This window comes from Leucoraja erinacea, chromosome 27 (genome assembly GCF_028641065.1).
Source record: "Leucoraja erinacea ecotype New England chromosome 27, Leri_hhj_1, whole genome shotgun sequence".
Classification (NCBI taxonomy): Eukaryota; Metazoa; Chordata; class Chondrichthyes; order Rajiformes; family Rajidae; genus Leucoraja; species Leucoraja erinaceus.
In genome coordinates, this window is record NC_073403.1 from 9,442,051 (window position 1) to 9,461,267 (window position 19,217).

At 40.9% G+C, this 19,217-nt stretch overlaps 1 protein-coding gene across 2 annotated transcripts; it reads right to left on the bottom strand.

The window, feature by feature from the left end:
* Window positions 1-214: 214 nt before the first annotated feature.
* Window positions 215-17,728, bottom strand: LOC129710185 (male-specific lethal 1 homolog). 2 transcript variants are annotated; one of them, XM_055656980.1, is made up of 8 exons: window positions 16,965-17,728; window positions 15,427-15,650; window positions 13,914-14,293; window positions 10,895-10,959; window positions 5,170-5,237; window positions 3,240-3,364; window positions 2,975-3,047; window positions 215-1,484 (listed from the first exon to the last, which is right to left on the bottom strand). In XM_055656980.1, exons 1-8 carry the CDS (start codon window positions 17,436-17,438, stop codon window positions 1,394-1,396), a joined length of 1,500 nt encoding a protein of 499 aa, XP_055512955.1. In that variant the 5' UTR covers window positions 17,439-17,728; the 3' UTR covers window positions 215-1,393. The 2 variants fall into 2 exon arrangements, with proteins under 2 accessions (XP_055512955.1, XP_055512956.1); XM_055656981.1 differs by lacking the exon at window positions 16,965-17,728 and adding an exon at window positions 16,482-16,924.
* Window positions 17,729-19,217: the final 1,489 nt, after the last annotated feature.

Sequence of the window (19,217 nt, forward strand, 5' to 3'; positions counted from 1 at the left end):
CTTGCAGTATTTGGGGCTATCTCACATCTCTGAAAAACTTAAAACAAGATACTTTTCTTGTAATATTACTTTCAAAGAAAGCCATCAAGTGGGCAAAAGGAGTTCAATAGCCACACTACCCTGTGATTTTAACCAAGTGTCACTGATCAATAGACTTCTGATACAGAAGTTATGCATTTCCAATGTCATAAAAAAAGTTTGGTGCACAGCTGTCTGAAGTACAGAAGTTACCTGCCATCTTTATTTTTTTTGCATTCACCAAAACATGTTACAACATTCAAACTGGAGAGATTTTTTTCGAACTCGAACTACACAGAAATCTTCCTTCATGGCTTGCCTCTCATTATTTTCCCCTCTCAGCACAAGTAGGTAGTACTGGAGTAAAAGTCTCAGAGGTCTGTGATTTATTAAACACAGGCTGGGCATGGCACGGATCAAAGCGATTCATGGCATTGCCTCCTATGGCAGACCTCAGGTCAGTTAGGCAAAGCCAAAACCAACAAGCTTTTCCCATTTTATTTGTTACCACTAGGGTGTGTCTATTGTGATCCACCTGCTGCGCTCTCTCATTACCATCCCCTATCCCTTTCCCACCCCTCCCGTTGCAACAAATCCTCCCATTGTTTGCTCCCGAGACCATGGCTGGTGTTTGAGCAACTTCAAATCCGACATGACCCTTGGGATCAAACAGACGAACCCGTTGCCACAAGATACTGCCTTCTCTAGCCCTGGGCTGAATCTCAACAGGGGGGGGGTTCTAAAAGAAAGGGCTATTTATAGCCAAAGATGAGAAGATAGATGTTTATATCTTCCACTGAACCCATCTTCCAGCCCAGATTTCAGTGATTAGCAGGAACAGCAATCTGGCAATGCTGCCCCCAGATTACCAGATTTGAACCTCGCCTTCAATAAACGTATGTAGGAAACCAGGTTAAGAGTGTCCTAGTCAACATGTTGAATCAGGTATTATTTGGGTCAAAAAAAAAATTCAAAAAAAACAGGGCTGCTTGCAAAATCTATACATAACATAAACAGTTTTTTTTAAAAAAGGTGCAAGATTCTGTACAAGTTCTCCATTTTTTTCTGTACATGGTCAACTTTGCAAAACAGACCAAAAAACGCACTGTTCAAATTCAATGGACAAAAAACCAAAAGTAATAGTTTTTCACTTCGGTAAAAGAAGCAAAAGTATAAAGGCAAGAAATGAGACTAATCAGTTATTGGTGTAGCGACGATTAATTACAAACATCAATATAAACACTGAATAAGATCCTCGGGCAGATAGATGGTCCTTCAGACCACCCGAGAGGTTTCTGCCGGTTGGCATCCTAAGTGCTGATTTGCAGTACAGTTTATAACACGGACAGTATGCAAGATTTCTGTCCAAAAACGTTTATTTGCGGCATGTCCGATGTGGCGTCTGTTTTTTCTGTATGTCTATCCTGCACCTGCTGCGTTCATCCAACCAAGGTAATTCAAAGTTCCTACAGGGAGGAGGAGGAGAGAGGTAAGTCACGGAAGATTTTACAGTGGGGTTTTACCAGTCTTGTCTTTAAATAGAAAACCACATCTTAAATAAAAAGGATGACTTTGTTCCTTCGCCCACAGTTGTGGGGGGGATGTTTTTATGTTAAATTTCTTCTTCAATGCTATGCTGTATTTTTATTAGTGTGCTGCAAGAACACCTGAATTTCCCCTGAAAAGGAGATTAATAAACTTATTAATATTATTTCCAGGTATCTTACTTTATCTTCCAGAATATGATGCCAATACAACCCTACAATGAACCCAGAATAACTGGGCTGGCAGATCACTGACACTGGTCATTTTAAACAGAATACAAGAGTTTATTCTTAGGAAACAAATTGAATGTATCAAGAATCTAAATTATATTTCAACAGCGGTTTCTTTGTTCCTTTCATGTATATTTTGTGTATTCTACTGTTGTTAAACTCATTAAAAATGCCACGGGTCCAAAAATAACAACGCATTTTATTCTATAATTGCTTTCATGCGAAAGCCCTATCTAACACGTCAATCGGAAAGAACTTTAAACGCTTCCATCAGTGAGATTCAACTATTATTTCCAGACGTTTCATACCTTCACTGTTCTATTAGCAGTGTTTTATATATTGATTTCACTAGTTTGATCTTTTGCCTTTATGTGAATCACAGTATCATTTCAAATCTTCGGTATCCTATTTATCCCAAGTTCCCTCTTTGTAGTACTTCTCAATTATCGTCCCACATTGTAATACTTCTCAATTTTCTAACACAAGTCTCCTATGTTTTGCATTATAATGATTAGGCTATTTTGTTTCCTAGGTTTAAGCTGTTAATTCACTCTGCTTTTACAAACACATAACATTGAAAATTACAGCACAGGAACCTGCCCTTCAGCCCAAGAAATGTCCGTGCCCAAATTGGGTAACTGTGCCGACGCAGAATGATCCAAAATTTCTCCTCCATTTTTGACCCAGCACAGCTATCCATGTTAGGGAACCTATCTAAAAATGCCTCTTTTGTAAAGATATGACAGTGAATTAGGTGTCAAATTAACTTATTGTATCTTTATCTGTGGGATAACAGACACCCCCCTCAAAATTTTGTAACCCAGCCCCTATCTAAAAGCCTCTTACAGCAACTTCTAGGCACCCACCACCTTTGTGTAAAATAAAAACTTGCTTCACAAATCCCTTTAAACTTTGCTCCTCTCGCTTCAGCCTTTGCCATTTCAACCCGGATGGGGAAAAGGTTCTGACTGTCTACCCTCTCTGTGCCTCTCATAATTTTATATACTTCTATCAGATCTCCCCATAAACTCTGGCTTTCTGAAGAAGGCAATCCAAATGTGTCTAGTCTCTCCTTGTAGCTAATACTCTGGACAAATACTCAGGTAATAAAACATGACTGGTACATGAAAATCATATTGAACATTACAGCAATGTATTTTATTGCACCGATGGAAACTTACTGTTGTGATAACTTTGGTAGAGGTCTGCCAAAAGCCACCACGGGTAGAAATGGGGTAATGACCAGAGATTCCACTACAGAACAAAGAGAAAATAGTTATTATTACACTGAGTGAAAGTAAGATTCACGATCAAAATAATGTTCAATTTTGTCTGAGATCTAGGCAATTGTGGATCACCCAGTGTTTATTTGTGAAGATTTAATTTCCAAAAACACTATCATTTGGCAGTATCCATGATCATTTGAAGCTCGGCACTTAAACCTACCATCGTCTGGTTCAGGGAAAAACGACAGGATTTCAGGCTCCGATTCCTGAATTCCTTTCTTTTTGTACATCCGCAGTTGCAAACGTTGCAGGAGCCTTTGTTCTCTGATCCGCTGAATATCCCACCTGAAGCGAAAGTGCAAAACACATGACACAAACAACAAAAACGCAAATGATTGCACTTGAGCTGGTTCGGTCGTGCCTGAAGCAATGTACTGATGCCTCACATGTACAGGTGTTTTCCCAGCACCACCCACAAGAAGCGAGTGCACATGCACTAAAGGTGCACTCAGAGCACATGTAGAATGAAAGGGCATGACGCCCAGTTACAGCGGGACATCATTTTTACATGTAGTGAAGGGTTGAAAGCCATCTCCCCTTCAGCAGTAAAGGGGGCAACCACATTGATCAGTGCAATCAGGTCAATGTACAGTGTAGTATTCAAATTCCAGAATATAAACAGCAGTGCCGAGATATTAAACTTCTCAAACATCAGTTGTCATTAGTTTAGTTTAAAGATACAGTGTAGAAACAGGCCCTTTGGCCCACCGAGTCTGTGCTGACCAACAAATACCCCGTAAACTAGTTCAATCCTACACTCAAGGGACAATTTACAGAAACCAAGTAACCTACAAACCCGCATGTCTTTAGAATGTGGGGGGAAACTGGAACACCTGGAGAAAATCCACATGGTCACAGGGAGAACGCACAAACTCCGTACGGACAGCACTCGTAGTTAAAGATTGAACCAGTCTCTGGTGCTGTAAGGCAGCGACTCTACCGCTGCACCACTGTGCCGCCCGGTATTACATGCAGACAAAATTAACTCTTACTTTATTTGTGTATTCTAACTGGTGAATCACAAGCTTTTTAAAAAAAAAGTCTTAAATCTTCAAAATCACGGCATATGGCTTAATTACAATGGCCGTACACAACTCTTACAATTTGATACACAAGTTCATGATATTAAACTGTCGCCAGTGTTCGTTATGAAAAGAGTAAAATAGCTCATGTATGAAAAACTGGATTTCGAGAGTGTGGAAATGATCTTCCCATGAACCTAAATTGCCTTGTGTATTTGTGAAAAGAAAGTAGGACAAAAGAAATAGGGCTTTCCCCTTTTCCCAGTGGACGAGTACTAGTTCTCAGCCTAGCCTTCAGACCGAGTGCTAGGAATTTACAGCTACATACTCTGCTGCTTCTTAAAATTAACCTGCAGTTTGACAATGTCAGATATCTACAGATCAGTTCGTCTTGGTATCCCAGCGGAACCACCTCAGAGAGTGAAGGTGCACTCTTCGTGTGAAGTCTACCATTACACTACAATTGTTTCACTTCTGCGGGTACTATAAACAACATTTAAAAGACATTTGGACAGGTAGATGGATAGGAAAGGCTTAGAGGGATACGAGCCAAACGCGGGCAGGTGTGACATCTTGGTCGGCCTAGACCAGTTGGGCCAGCTCAATGACTCTACAATTAAAAAAATAACAAAAAGGAATTAAAGCATGAAAAACAGATATTTTCTAAATAGTTTCATACCTAAAGGGCTAGAATCGATTAACTACCCTGTTACGTTGGCTCACCTGCAGCCCAGGAGCAGGGCAGAGTGACTCATGCAGTCACATGCCCAAGCTTGTGACAGACCATTGAAAAAGCTACCACATATGTTTATTTCTCAGTCTGTTCCATCTATCTCGTGATTAGCCCTAGTGTAGGTGGTTGGATGCAGTGTTAGGGGGAGGAAGCTGATGCAAGAAGGAAAAAAATAAATAAATAAAGAGCTGGCAAAGACTCAAGACAAAGACATAATGGCTCCCGTCAGTGCTGTGATAATTTTTTAAAATATATTTTTATATAATTATCAAAAATACTACCTCGATTTAAATGATGAAACACCATGTTTTGAGATATACCAGGACTTCGCTTACCTTTTCCTTCTTTTTTCATCGAGCTCAAGTTTTGCATGTCGTTTCGTAAACGCACAATCATCCAAGTTCTAAAAAAAAAAAAAGCAGAGTCAAAATGTGAGCAATCTCAGTTTTAAATCTGCAGTAAGTAATATTAGAATTCAGCAAGAGCTTGCAACCAAACCAGCTGATATTAGACAAAAAAAGCTGGAGTAACTCAGCGGGACAGGCAGCATCTCTGGAGAGAAGGAACGTTTCAGGTTGAGACCCTTCTTCAGACTAGTTAGGGATAAGGGAAACGAGAGATATAAACAATGATGTAGAGAGATAAAGGACAACCAAACCAGCTGCAATGGTGGAAGCCAGCAATGGCCAGGTCTGGAACATTCCCTCTCGTGCCTCTTGGGAGAGGTGAAACGAAGGAAAGAACAAGGAAACAGGAACCCGTGGCTTGGCAGGGAAATATTAGGTCACTATAAACAATCCACATTTAGATTATTTGCGTGGGAAATAATTATTTAGATAAATTCAGACCAGAAGGTCGTGGGGTTTATTTACAGCAAGAAAAATTGATAAGTGCCTCTTCCTCAATTGCATTGTAGCATACAAGCACATAAATGCACGTTTCATTCCACGCTGACCACAATTTACTAAAGAATTTATTATTTGGGACATCTTTCTTAAGCAGATTTACTAAGATAATATCAAGGATTTTTTAACCCACACTAAAATTTAAAATCGCTAATCTTTTAAATCCAATGCAGGCAAAAATGTATAAAAGGGGTCAACATTCCTAGAAAAAGTTGTTAAAAACATTAAAATAGGAAAAGTAATTGAAATGGATTAAAAAGCATGATTTTATCTGGGGGGAAAAAGTTATATTGCCGCCTGTGGAGTCTTGTGGTGAACAAATGAGTTGCATGGTTTTGCATCACAATTATTATTGGAGCTGCAGTGGCTGAGATGTCACGAGGCCACATACGATACTACACAAATACAGCCCTTCTAGCCACAACCAGAGTGAATAGTTATCAAATGCAAAGCTTTGAGATGTGGTAAAAATTTGGCTTTAAAAAAACAACTGAGTTATTATTTCAAGCAACTCAAATAAAGAAAAATTGAAAACAGGTTATTCTGAAAGGTATTATAATGATTAGTTCAAGGAAGAACTGCAGATGCTGGAAAATTGAAGGTAGTCAAAAATGCAGGAGAAACTCAGCGGGTGCAGCAGCATCTATGGAGCGAAGGAAATAGGCAACATTTCGGGCCGAAACCCTTCTTCAGAGGGGTAGGTTTCAGGAAGAATTATAATGACGTTACATCTTGCTAGCGTGACAAAAATTCTCACACTGGTGAACTAACAACTACATTTAACGAAGGCAACATAGCTTGCTTTTATCTGTTACATCCAGTACACATTCCACATGAGATCTATGGGTAATAAGTGGATGAAGATTTGGTTTTGGCTCTGTGGGACACTCTTTCTGTACATTGGTATGGAGTTCCGCATGGATAGACTCCATGTGTATTAAATTTCATAAACCAGAGTTGTATTCATCAAGTTTAGAAGATGAGATTTATATGATTGTTAAGGTATTAAAGGGACCTCTGGGGGTAGATTCTCCTTTGGCTGGGGAGTCTAGATCCAGAGTGCATGAGTCTATAAAATAAAGTTTTTCATGAGTGAAGTTAAGAAACAGTTCCATATGTTTAAGATGTACAAGGTCGGAGCTTACTTCTGCAAAATAGATGATTGGTTTAGGCCAACTTAATTTTAAAAGGATTTATAGATTCTTGCTAACTGAAAAGGTATTAAGGGAAATGTAACAAAAGAGTTTGATCACAATGCAGGCAGGATATTGTTAAATGCGAGAGACTCGAGAATAGTATCGAGAATACTATTTTTACTGTTTCTTTGGGACTCTCAATCTGTTGTTAAAATTGATTTTTACAGCAGCAGAAAATATGTTGTTGCTGAAATGTACTGATCAATAGATTTTTTTTCCTCGATTTGTGAATTGGATGTTTAGTTTAGCTTAGAGATACAGCGCGGTAACAGGTCTTTCGGCCCACCGAGTTCGCGCTGATCTAGAATCCCCATACACTAGAACTATCCTGCACAGACTTGGGATGATTTACAATTAAACCAAGACAATTAACCCACAAACCCGTCCATCTTCGGAGTGTGGGAGGAAACGGGAGCTCCCGGAGGTAACCCACGCAGGTCATAGGGAGAACGAACAAATTCTGTACCGACAAGCACCCGTAGTCAGGATTGCACCAAGGTCTCTGGCGCTGTAAAGCGGCAACTCTATCGCTGTGCCACCGTGCCGCCCCACCGGATGTCCTAAAACACACCTCCTGACCATTTGCAAAATCAACTTTGTTACTGCAATTGGCCCGCACACGGTAAAAGCTGAAGAAAACAATTTTATAATACCTTGAAAGCAGAAAGAACATTATATGAGCATACCACAAGCCATGGAAAATTAGATTGAAACAGAGAAAGGGATAGGGGTCAGGATGCATCATTCAAATGAGAAAAGAGAGAGAGAAATTAAAGAAGGATTTTCAAAGTTTTAATGAGTTGGTTGCAGGAAATCATCAATGCCACAAATAAAGTCAGGGATGCACAAGAAGTAAATATCTTTAAGAATTGGAGATGGTCATGAAGATATGGAGGGCAAATCTACTGAGTTCTGGAATTTTTAAATTGTGGTCATGAGTCAAGTTGCAACAGATCAGTGAGCAGAGAGATGGTACATTAGACACAGGTTGCAATCTAGGATGTTTTCTGGGGTAGAATCTAATGGGGCAGTTAGGAATAGCCAAGTTTAGATGTAGTAAAAGCATGGATGAGCATTTTAATGGATGAGTCAAGGCTAGGGCAAAGCTGTAATTGATATTTGTAGTGCTGATGAAGATGTGTTCTTGGAGAGTTCCCAGTGACAGGGAGGGAATCAGTGGTTTGGGTATACAGTTGCAAAAGGACAGAATACATCCAACTGTGATTTCCTATTTGGAATAAATTCTATTTAACCAGTAATGGATTTGGAAAAAAAAAAACTGTGGAAGAATCATGAGAAGTGATGATGAGGTAAAACTAGTTGTCATCATGAAATTCAATTGTGTTTCAAGCTAATATTTCTACCAGGAAATGAATCTTTAATATTCATTGAAAAATCCCAGTTCCACAAAGCTAATTCTCAGATTTAGTATGTGATTAAAACTGTATCCAAAAGATTTTAAAGCATTATATTAACATAATTATCTCCAAAACAACCCGTTTACTTGCAAGAATTTCCTCACAGGCTTGCAAACAAACACACTTAGTGGGTCTTGGCCCGAAATAAGCTGAAAAAGGGTCTCAACCCAAAATGTCACCCATTCCTTCTCTCCAGAGATGCTGCTTGTCCCGCTGAGTTACTCCAGCATTTTGTGTCACACTTGGTGGAAATTCTTAACGTTGAGTAAATCAGTCTGGGTGATTGATTTTGTTTGTGGGTTAGGCCTGCTCCTGCAAGATTATTTCCTGAACCATTATAAAAAGATCATGGAAACTTTAACTGCACTGAATGCAATTTTATTTTCAAATCAATTAATCTCTTGTGCAGGTTACATTGATTCCAGATGTGCCATACAAACAAACCCAGTGAAACAAAGTAGCAACTTCATATTGTTATAGGAAGGAACTGCAGAGTCTATTTTAAACCAAAGATAGACACAAAGTGCTGGAGTAACTCAGCGGGTCAGGCAGCATCTCTGAAGAAAATGAATAAGTCATAGAAACATAGAAAATAGGTGCAGGAGTAGGCCATTCGGCCCTTCGAGCCTGCACCGCCATTCAATATGATCATGGCTGATCATCCAAATCAATATCCCATTCCTGCCTTCTCTCCATACCCCTGGATCCTTTTAGCCACAAGGGCCACATCTAACTCCCTCTTAAATATAGCCAATGAACTGGCCTCAACTACCTTCTGTAGCAGAGAATTCCACAGATTCACCACTCTGTGTAAAAAATTATTTTCTCATCTCGGTCCTAAAAGATTTCCCCATATCCTTAAACTGTGTTCCCTTGTTCTGGACTTCCCCAACATCGGGTATAATCTTCCTGCATCTAGCCCGTCCAACCCCTTAAGAAATTTGTAAGTTTCTATAAGACTCATTTCGGTTCTGAAGAAAGGTCCCGATCCGAAAGGTCACCTATCCTTTTTTCCCCCAGAGATGCTGCCTGATCAGCTGAGTTACTCTTATTTAGTAACTTCAGACATCTGTTTGGAAGGCTGGTAGTAAATAATTGTAAAGTTTCAGATACAATAACTTTAGATACAATAGAATTTAAGAAATGTTAAAAAAAAAAGGGATTGCTCAAAAAACAGAGCTATCTTAGTTCTTTGCTCTAACTAGTGAGAAGCAAGTTATGATGGCAAACATACGTTGTCGGAATTATAATTTTGTCATGCTGTAATGGTGCAGCAATGCATTCCTGCCACTAGAGGCTGGGTTATCGCAGACATGGAATTTCACAGCCAAACGACCAACTGCATTGTGTGCAACATTACACCAGAACCGTGGATCTAAAAACCGTTCATCGATAATCCATACCTTAAAACCTGTAAACAATGACAGGCATGACATGACTACAAATGGTACAAGCATAAAATAGGGCAGGACATCCCAAACACCGTATGGTGATTTCACGTGTCTTCTTATTAAATTATACATTTTGCATTGAACAAAATAAAACATTCAGCAATGAACGGCGTTTGAAACCATGAAGCAACAGCAGCCAGGTAGTTTCTCAACAGCACAGTGCTTGCCTCATGTGCAAATGCCCATTAGCTCTCGTAGGCTAATAGCTACTACAAATGTAGGGTGCTCAAATTTAACCTCCTGGGTCACGATGGGGCAGCAACTTTAGTCATAGGAATGTAGCAGCAATGCGATTAAGCCATTAGGCTGGTAATACAGAGACAAAGACTAATGATCTTTACAATGACACCGGCAGCAATAAACGCTATTCCCGACCACAATGGCCGCATCCAATGAATAAATCAAAATTGAACCTACGCAAAAATGGAGGGCAAAGAGAATATGGAGCTAGTAAAAGTTGGAAAGCCAGTTCACACAGCAAAGTGTCCTGCAGTTCTTTACACTGTATGATGTGGGGGAATAGGCCACCATTACAGTGAACAGATGAGGGAAATGACCCAGACTACAGGTGCAGCTACCAAAATGGATTGGGAGGTAGAAAGGCATCAAGTACAAGCAAGCATATATTGGTGCATTTACATAAGAAACTGTTTGACCATGGAAAATTCTAACATCCAAAATATTAAAGCAGCACATTTCAAATGCATACACAATTAAGAAAGCAACGATTGACATACTGCCTTCTTCTATACCTTAGTGTAGATTTTAAAGCACTGCTGAATTCCAAACACAAGGCACAACCTTAATTTTAAAGTTTAATAACTATTAATTTTTACTCCTTTCCTACTCTCCAAGTTCAAATACTTGACCCTTGCAATAAGGTGGCTAGTCTATGCAGAGTTGGATGAGTCTAAGGCAGGAGATGGGGCGTGAAATCATCATTCCATTGTGCAATTACCAGTCAAACCTGGGTCTTATTTTAGATGGAGATAAATCATGTTGAAACACTTGACGTTTTTAGCAGACGGTGAAAATTAGCCCAGAAAGCAAGATAAGAACTATTAGACGTTCTTGTAATTTGTTGCTGTACCTCAATTACATCTTCAGGTGGTAGGTCTGCGAGAGGTTCTGCCGAGTGCTCTTTCCAAGATGGTACTACAAAGAGGAAACAAGATTTAAAAAAAATACTATTATAAAAATATCATCTTTGAACGACATCTATTGTGGGGTCCAGCGAAACTTTTTCAGAACAGTTAATAGTCTGTAAAGGACTCCTATGCTAATTCAAAATACAATATTTCCTGTTTTTGTTTACACTTCTGAACCACAAAACCCAGGATTTAGCCCACAAGGAATACTGGTGGACGAGCCATCTGTTTTTCTGATGTGATCCCGCCTGCCTTTTGATGTGAATGTACAAGATTCCGTGGCACTATTTTGAAGAAGAGCAGGTGAATGTGCCTTGATGTTCCGGCCAATAGTTATACCTTAATCAACACTGAAAGAGAAGATGATCTTATCATTATAATATTGTTGTCTATGGGAGCTCGCGTGCAATTAATAAACTCTGCGTTTCCCACTTCCCAAAAGTGACTGCTCTTTCAATGTATTAAATCGGCTATTGAGCATTTTAACATGATCTGAATTTTAACTTCTCTGGAACCCACGTCTTTCCCCATTCAGAAGTACATGCTGACATTTTACTGACAAAAAAATAAAATCAAAAACAGTTAACAAGACAAAAATATCGAATTTCTTTGCTGCAGCAAGCTTTCACATTCAGAACAACTCTGTTCGACTCATCATACCTCAAGTATTATTCTCATACTTTCACTGTGGTCTTTCATATATGCACAAAAGTTTATACTGTCAGATAAACACAGAAGATCCCCAAAGGCAGAGGCCTTTGCCAAAACCTGGAAAAAAACTTGATCACCCGTTTGGAATCATGTAAACATGACCAATTTTACATTTTTCAATGCAGTTTGAAAGCAATACCAAATGGACTCACCAGCTTTCCTGGTTGTAGGATTCACTGCTTATCTCCTCACCCCCCTCCGTTCTGCTCCCCCATAGGGCAAATACCTCACATCTAACAATATTATCTCCACAGTGGCTTCTGCAAGAGCACCATCCTCATTATATATTCTCTCACGTTATCTGCCCCAGGAGTGAATGTTCTGGGATTCACTAGTGCATATTGCATGGGCCAGAGAATTCTTTAAAAAAAAAAAACAATCTATTTTAGTTCCTCACTGCAGCAAATTTATTTACTCAAGATTCTGAACAAACATTTGACCCTCATTTTAGTCAAAAGTTCAAATCTTCAGTCTTGCTGAAATCATACAATTTCATCAAGACCACTGGGTTCAGGTAGAGAGAAGGGAAGGCCGTTGTTCCAGAACCAGAGTTGCCACTTCCGATAGCTATTCACTGGCAACCCCCCCCCCCCTCCCCCACCCACCTGGCATCAAAGCTGGTTTATGTGCAAAGCCAAGAAGCAATAAGATTGTCCTCAGGCAATAACCCTTATTGAGCACTATATGGAAATCCAACATATACTGTTACAAAATCCAAAGCACTGGAGGAACTCAGAGGATCGGGCAGCATTTGGAAATGGTCAATGTTTCAGGTCAGGATTCTTCTTCAGACTGATTGTAGTAAGGAAGAGAAGGTTGTAAAGGAGAGATGGAGACAGGACCAAGCCTGCCATCGATAGATGGACATGTGGGGGATTTGATGTATCGTATTTTGTTTAAAATGCACAAATCACATCCCCCTTTTAAATGTGCATGAATGAAAAACAGTATATGAAACCGGAAGCTAACTGGTGCCAATGATTATAAAACCCATGCAACATTTTAAAACTCTCAAGAGATGTGAATAAAAGAATTACATTGTACCAGATGACCTTTGAATTATCACTACCTTTTTTGTAAGAAGCCGCCATGGAATTTTACAATCGATTAAGATAACGTAAAAAAATCGTCTTTACCATCCCATTGAGCCTAGTAATGTTGAAGGAGTTACAACTGTCACATTAGACAATCTGTCATATAACAAGTCTGGGTGTTGCACTGTGGCAGGTCAAATGTAAGAGGGAAAATACAAGTTAAATGACAACACTTTTAACAGTGTTGATGTACAGATGGGACTTAAGCGTCCAGGACACTGAAGGTGCCAAAGCAAGAAGGTAGAGTAGTAAAGAAGACATATGGCATGCTTGGTTTCATAGATCAGAGCATTGGAGAGTAAGGAAGTCATATTGCAACTTTGGTTAGGCCACTTGTAGAGCATTGCGTGCAGTTCTGGTCATCCCATTACAGGAAGGATGTGGGAATTTTGGAGAGGGTGGAAAAAGGTTTAACAGTATGCTGTCTGCATTAGAGGGTATAAACTACAAGGAGAGGTTGGACAAACATTGATTGTTTTCTCTGGAGTGTTGGAGGTTGAGAGGAGACCCGATAAAGTATATAAAATTACGAGGGGCATAGATGGGGTAGACAGTCAGAAGGGTAGAAATACCAAAGACTAGAGGGCATAGGTGCAAGGTCAGGAGAGAAAAGTTCAAAAGAGAATTGCAATGGAAGGATATGCGCCACATGCAGGCAGAAATTAGTTTCTCTTGACATCTGTTTGGCACAGACATTGTTGGGCGAAGAGTCTATTCCTGTGCTGTACTCGTCTGTTCCAAAGCGACATGTATAAATACAGAAAATACGTAGCAAGTCAAGCAGAACCAGTGAAGAGCAAAATAGTTATTGTTAGCTCTGTTGTTCTCTTTACAGATACCAAGACAGTTGCTGAATATGCCCTGCAAATGTTAGTTTTACAGATCTCCTGCAACTATCGTTTTAATTTTAGTTTAGTTCCAGAACGGAACCAGGACATTCAACCCACCGACTCCACGCTTTTCTGTCTGGGCCAATTAGGTCGATGAATTCTTATCAAGAAAAAAAAAAACAGGAACCATTTCCTGCCCTTATTCTGGAATCAGTTTGCCAATAAAATAAAAAAGCACCTACTTAAAAGACTGATTTCTGCCCTCATTATCAGACCACTTACTGTAGACATTACGGCCTCTAGATTGTCATACTCTTTATACTAACTTGCTACAGTTTCTTCCTTCTTGGGTGAAGGTTCTCGAAGAGGGGAAGGTGGTCGCTGATGCCACCGACATAGGTACATCTCAGTGGTACAGAGGTACGGTTCCTCTTCTATGTCATTATATATGGACTGGTCTTTACTGGTTGGATGACCTGGAGTCTTTATGCTGCTTGATGGTTTGTGGACCCCCTCAGTCTGAGATTTAGATTTCTCTGGAGTTTCTTTACTTCGCAGTTCTCGTTTTGAAACTTTGTCGGGTAAGTGGCTGCTCGAGGCCTGTCGGAGGTGAGCCGATTTGGCCTGTTTCGTCCGTACTCTTGAGAATTCAGCCGCAAGCTTTTTCACTGATGCTTTCCTTTCTGTTGTTCCAAGTGCAGATTTCCTGCAGTGAAGACAAAGTTCATAAGCAATCTGTGTTTACAAAATTACTTGTCAAAAAACAAATTCAGATACCAAATATAACAGAAAAAAGCCGAGAACTTCTACCTTATCATCACGCATTAGAGCTTTTATTTCTATTGTCATGGCTAGCAAAGGTGTTGATAAAATATTGTTTCTTTTGAGAAATTAATTTTCTTGCTCAAGAATCACCAATGGATAAAAAAATTAATGATGCTCCATCTCAAGATGGATATTTAAATTTAATTAATGGGATATGGGTGTTACCAGCAAAGTGAATATTTACTGCATACCATTAGTTATCGATGATAGGGTAAAGGTGCGCTGACTTTCAGAACCGCTGTGACTATGTGACAATGCCATCTGCAAAGTATTTTTATGTATTCTAGGATTTTTACCCAACAACAAAGAATGACTATCACTGATAAGCAACCATTTGGTACATTACACCTGTGGTTTAAGGACTGGGCACAGAGAGATATGCACTGGGCCAAAAATGAGAAAAACAATATTAGAACTGGAATCATTTTAACACGCTAGGATAGTAACGTTGTCCATAAAGCCTTTTCTGCAACATGCCATCACACATTGCTGTTTCTGGCAAACATAACAGCAGTAAACCCGCAGCAATTATATTTTTCTACAATCATGTATCAGATATTAGTTTCCACCAATTTTAATACTTGAAATGTCTACTGTGGTGGCATTTAGCTTTGCTATCAGAGCATCAATCTACCTGAGAATTAAAAATACACGCTGTGGCTTTGAGGCAAGATGGGTCGTTCACCTATTTTTACTTTCCATCAGACACTGCAATCCACAGACAGGAAAGGGCAAGAGTTGTGAGAGATAAAAAGCCCAGAACTAAATCACTGCAATGCATTAGATATTTTATATTTCAGTTAATTTTATGTTTAATATTCTTCTACTTTAAATAAAACAAAGCAATACATCTTTGCAATTCGCAATCAAATGTTTATTAAAATCTGTTGGGGCAAGATGAGGAACATTTTTCCTATTAATTAGCAACCATTAATTAGCAACCTACCTTTACACCATACACAGTAAATAAGTACTAAATTAAATTTGTGATTCTGCATATAAAGTACTGGGTACCTTTTATAACCCTTCCCAGTATGTGTTTCTGTTTGATTACTCTGTGTCATAGTCAGAGGTTGATCAGGGGCCATCTGTTGATATTCTGGCTGGATTTTCTCTTGTTCTGATGCATTCTTCTCCTCATTCCCATCCACCACTGGAACAAACTGATGCTTGTCCTTATCATTCTCTTTTTTCACCAGCTGCATCCTCCTTTCCATGCGCTCAAGACGAGCCAGAAGCTAAAAAGAAAATTAAAGACCTCAAGTATCCTACATCTTGAAAATACATATTTTCACTTGTTACTCTATAGAGGAATCATATCCAGATTTGATTTTTTAAAAACCCATTGTTTTCAAGTGCAACAGTGCAATGTACCTTATCTCCCAATTAAAACTTTGTCATTGTCATTTCTGACACCCACCCAAAAAACCCAAGCAGATATATTTACAGCAGTACAAATCATTAGCTGTCATTGAATCAGTATACTATACCTTCCATGAGAAAAGCACGTTTGCATGCTTGCAAACCATAATCAAACCACGATAAACTCAACGTACTATTGCTGTTCAGCCAAAAACTGAGCAAATGTCTTTTTTTGCTAACCAGGTAGCCAGCATCTACAATTGACATTTGCAAGAAGGAACTGCAGATGTTGGTTTAAACCTTAATTTTGTGTCTATTGACATTTCTGTGTACAGATTTCTTATGTACTGTTTGTACAAAAGCTTGGATTCTAATGAAATATGAATCTTCAAATGCCATTGCAAATATTACACAACTAATGCTGCATAATTGGAATGGTTTTAATTAAATGAAAATTAGATTAAAAACAGTTTTATGACTGCAAATACTTCAATGTTAAAAAAAATGACAGATGACAGCACAATGTATTTGAGCCATTTTCATTTCTTCTATGTAAATTGAGCCTGGTCTGTGGTTCTAACAATGTCATTATATATTCTATGGATAAATAGACAATGTAACCAAAATGTTTCCCTTATTTATTGATGATTGGAACACAAACCATTCAGTATTAATTCAACACAAATAGAACAGTGGAAGAAACATACTTGTACATATGAGGCATCTCTGTAAATGGCAATAATATTGAAGAGCACCATGGGCAGTGCTAGTTAAAGCCTATAAGATAAAACATAAGAAATGCAACATCTGAAGCCGCCCTTTCGGTTGATTTTAGAAAAAGAAATGGTGCTTTTTTTTTTCCACCAAAGACTTTGAATTACAGGCCAGGCAGGAAGAGAGACTGAGAAGGACCGCGACGTCATCCACGCGCGCCGACTCGCTTCTCCTGCCTGTCGCCTGCACAACACGGATGCACCGTGGGAGTTGTAGTCCTGGTGTTAAGACAAAACTATTGGTCGGGATGGTGCAAGTCGTGAGTGGGACTACAACTCCCGGCGCGCACCGCGACAAGAGCGGACCCTTCTCCCTCCACCATTTTACCAGAATCTAAGATGGTTTCCGAAGCCCCAGCACATTAACGCCAGTCATTGTCATTCTTTAATGCGGCTCCGCCATTTTAGTTTCCTCACCGTCTCTTTCTCCGCCTTCAGCTCGTCGATCTCCCTCTCCTTGAGCTGGAGCTGTTGTTGTTGCTGCTCGATCAGGTCGAGCTGCAGCAGGACGATCTGCTTGAGGCGGGCGCTCTGACTCGGGCCCTGCTGCAGCGGCGGCTGTTGTTGCTGCGACGACGGCGGTTGCTGCTGCTGCTGCATCAGTTGTAGTTGTTGCTGCTGCTGCTGCTGTTTCCTCACTTTGCCCCAGTGCAAGGCCTCCAAGCCGGGGACGGCAGCGTTGCCTTCGCCCGGCCCGCCGCTCTCTCCTCCCGGCACGGCCGCCCGAGACCAGGTCGCCCGGACACCCTTCGTCGCTTTGCCATGCTCGCTGCCGTTCACCTTGCGGCCGCCTTTGGTCGGGTTCTCGCCGCCTGATCCCAACGCTTCTCCTCCGTCCTGCTCGCTGGCCGCCGCCCGCCTCTCGGCCTCCCCGCCCGGCTTCATTGTCATGGCCGGCTGGCCCGCAGCGGGCACGGGCTGGGCGCCGAGCCTCGCCTGGCGGGCGGCCTGCCCCCGCTTCCTTCGGCGGCCGATTTCTATCTACTCCTTTCCCCTCCCCGCCGAGGCTCCGGCCCGGGAGACGCTGCTCTTTTTAGTTTATATTCGGGGCGGAGTCGCCCCCGCTGCTGTTGCTGCGGCCCGGCTGCGTTTTATTCAGTGTGTTTTATTGTTCATTCATTCATGTCTGTGCTTGCCCGGGCCCTGCCCGGCCCCGCTCTCTCTCTCCTTCCTTCCTACCTTTCTCCCTCCCTCCCCCCCCTTCCCCAGCCCCTCTCCCTCTCTCTCTCTCTCTCCCCGTTTGTTTTCCTCTGCCTCAGCTTGCCCTTCCGCCGCGCACCGCGCATGCGCGGCCTGCTGCAGCCGCGCATGCGCGACCCACTCCCCAGGGCAGGTGACGTCGCACGGTGGGCGGGGCCTGATGCAGATAGACAAAAGTGCTGGAAGAACTCAGCAGGTCAGGCAGCATCAATGGAGAAATGTCAAGTCACATTTATTTATATAGCACATTTAAAAAAACAACTCGTTGGCCAAAGTGCTTTGCATTTGTTATAAGAATAGCACAACAAAACAAGCTACATACATATATACATGTAGCCCTCACTCAGAGGACGTCAGGAAAGGCTTGGGAGTATAGATAAGTCTTTAGTCTTAACTTAAAAGAATCGATGGAGGGGGCAGTTCTGATGGGAAAGGGGATGCTGTTCCACAGTCTAGGGGCTGCAACCGCAAAGGCGCGGTTGCCCCTGAGCTTATGCCTAGACCGTGGGATATTCAGCAACCCCAAGTCGGCCGATTTGAGGGGCTAGGAGGTGGAGTGGTGGGTGAGAAGACTTTTTATGTAAGTGGGGGCTTTGTAGACATGGAGGAGAATCTTGAAGTTTATACGGAACCGCACAGGGAGCCAGTGGAAAGAGGCCAGGATCGGGTTGATGTGGTCCCCTTTTCGGGTGCCGGTCAGGAGTCTCGCTGCGGCGTTTTGGACCAGTTGCAGGCGGGACAGGGAAGATTGGCTGATGTAAAGGGAGTTGCAGTAATCTAGACGGGAGGAGATGAATCTGTGGATGTGTGAATGTGTACGAAGGAACTGCAGATCTGTATGAGAGACTATAGATGCTGGTTTAAACTGAAGATAGACACAAAAATGCCGGAGTAACTCTGCAGGTCAAGCAGCATCTGTGGAGAACATGTGTAGGAAGGAACTGCAGATGCTGCATATACACGGAAGATAGACACAAAATGGTGAAGTAACTCGGCAGGTCAGGCAGCATCTGTGGAGAAGGAAGGAACTGTAAATGCTGGTTTACACTGAAGATAGACACAAAGTGTTTGAATAACTCAGCGGGTCCAGCAGCATCTGTTGAGAACATGGTTTAGTTTAGACTGCTAAAGAAAAATAGAGATAAACCCAGTTATGACAGACCAATTTGTTTAATATCAATGATGCTGAGATCCCTAGAAATAAGGCCAGAACCAGCTATCACTTGGACAAGTTGATGGAATGATTAGTGAATGTTTGCATTAATTAGTTATAGGCAAATTATATAAAACTATTCTCTTGAGGTTTTTGAAGAAGTAACAGAGGATCAATAAGGGAAATGTAATTGATTGGTATAAATGGACTTACTCAAGGTGTTTGATAAAATGCTGCATAGTAGGGATTGTCAGGAATATTTGAACGTCACAGAATAAAAGAGACTATTAGCATGGACAGGAAAAATGACAGGAAAT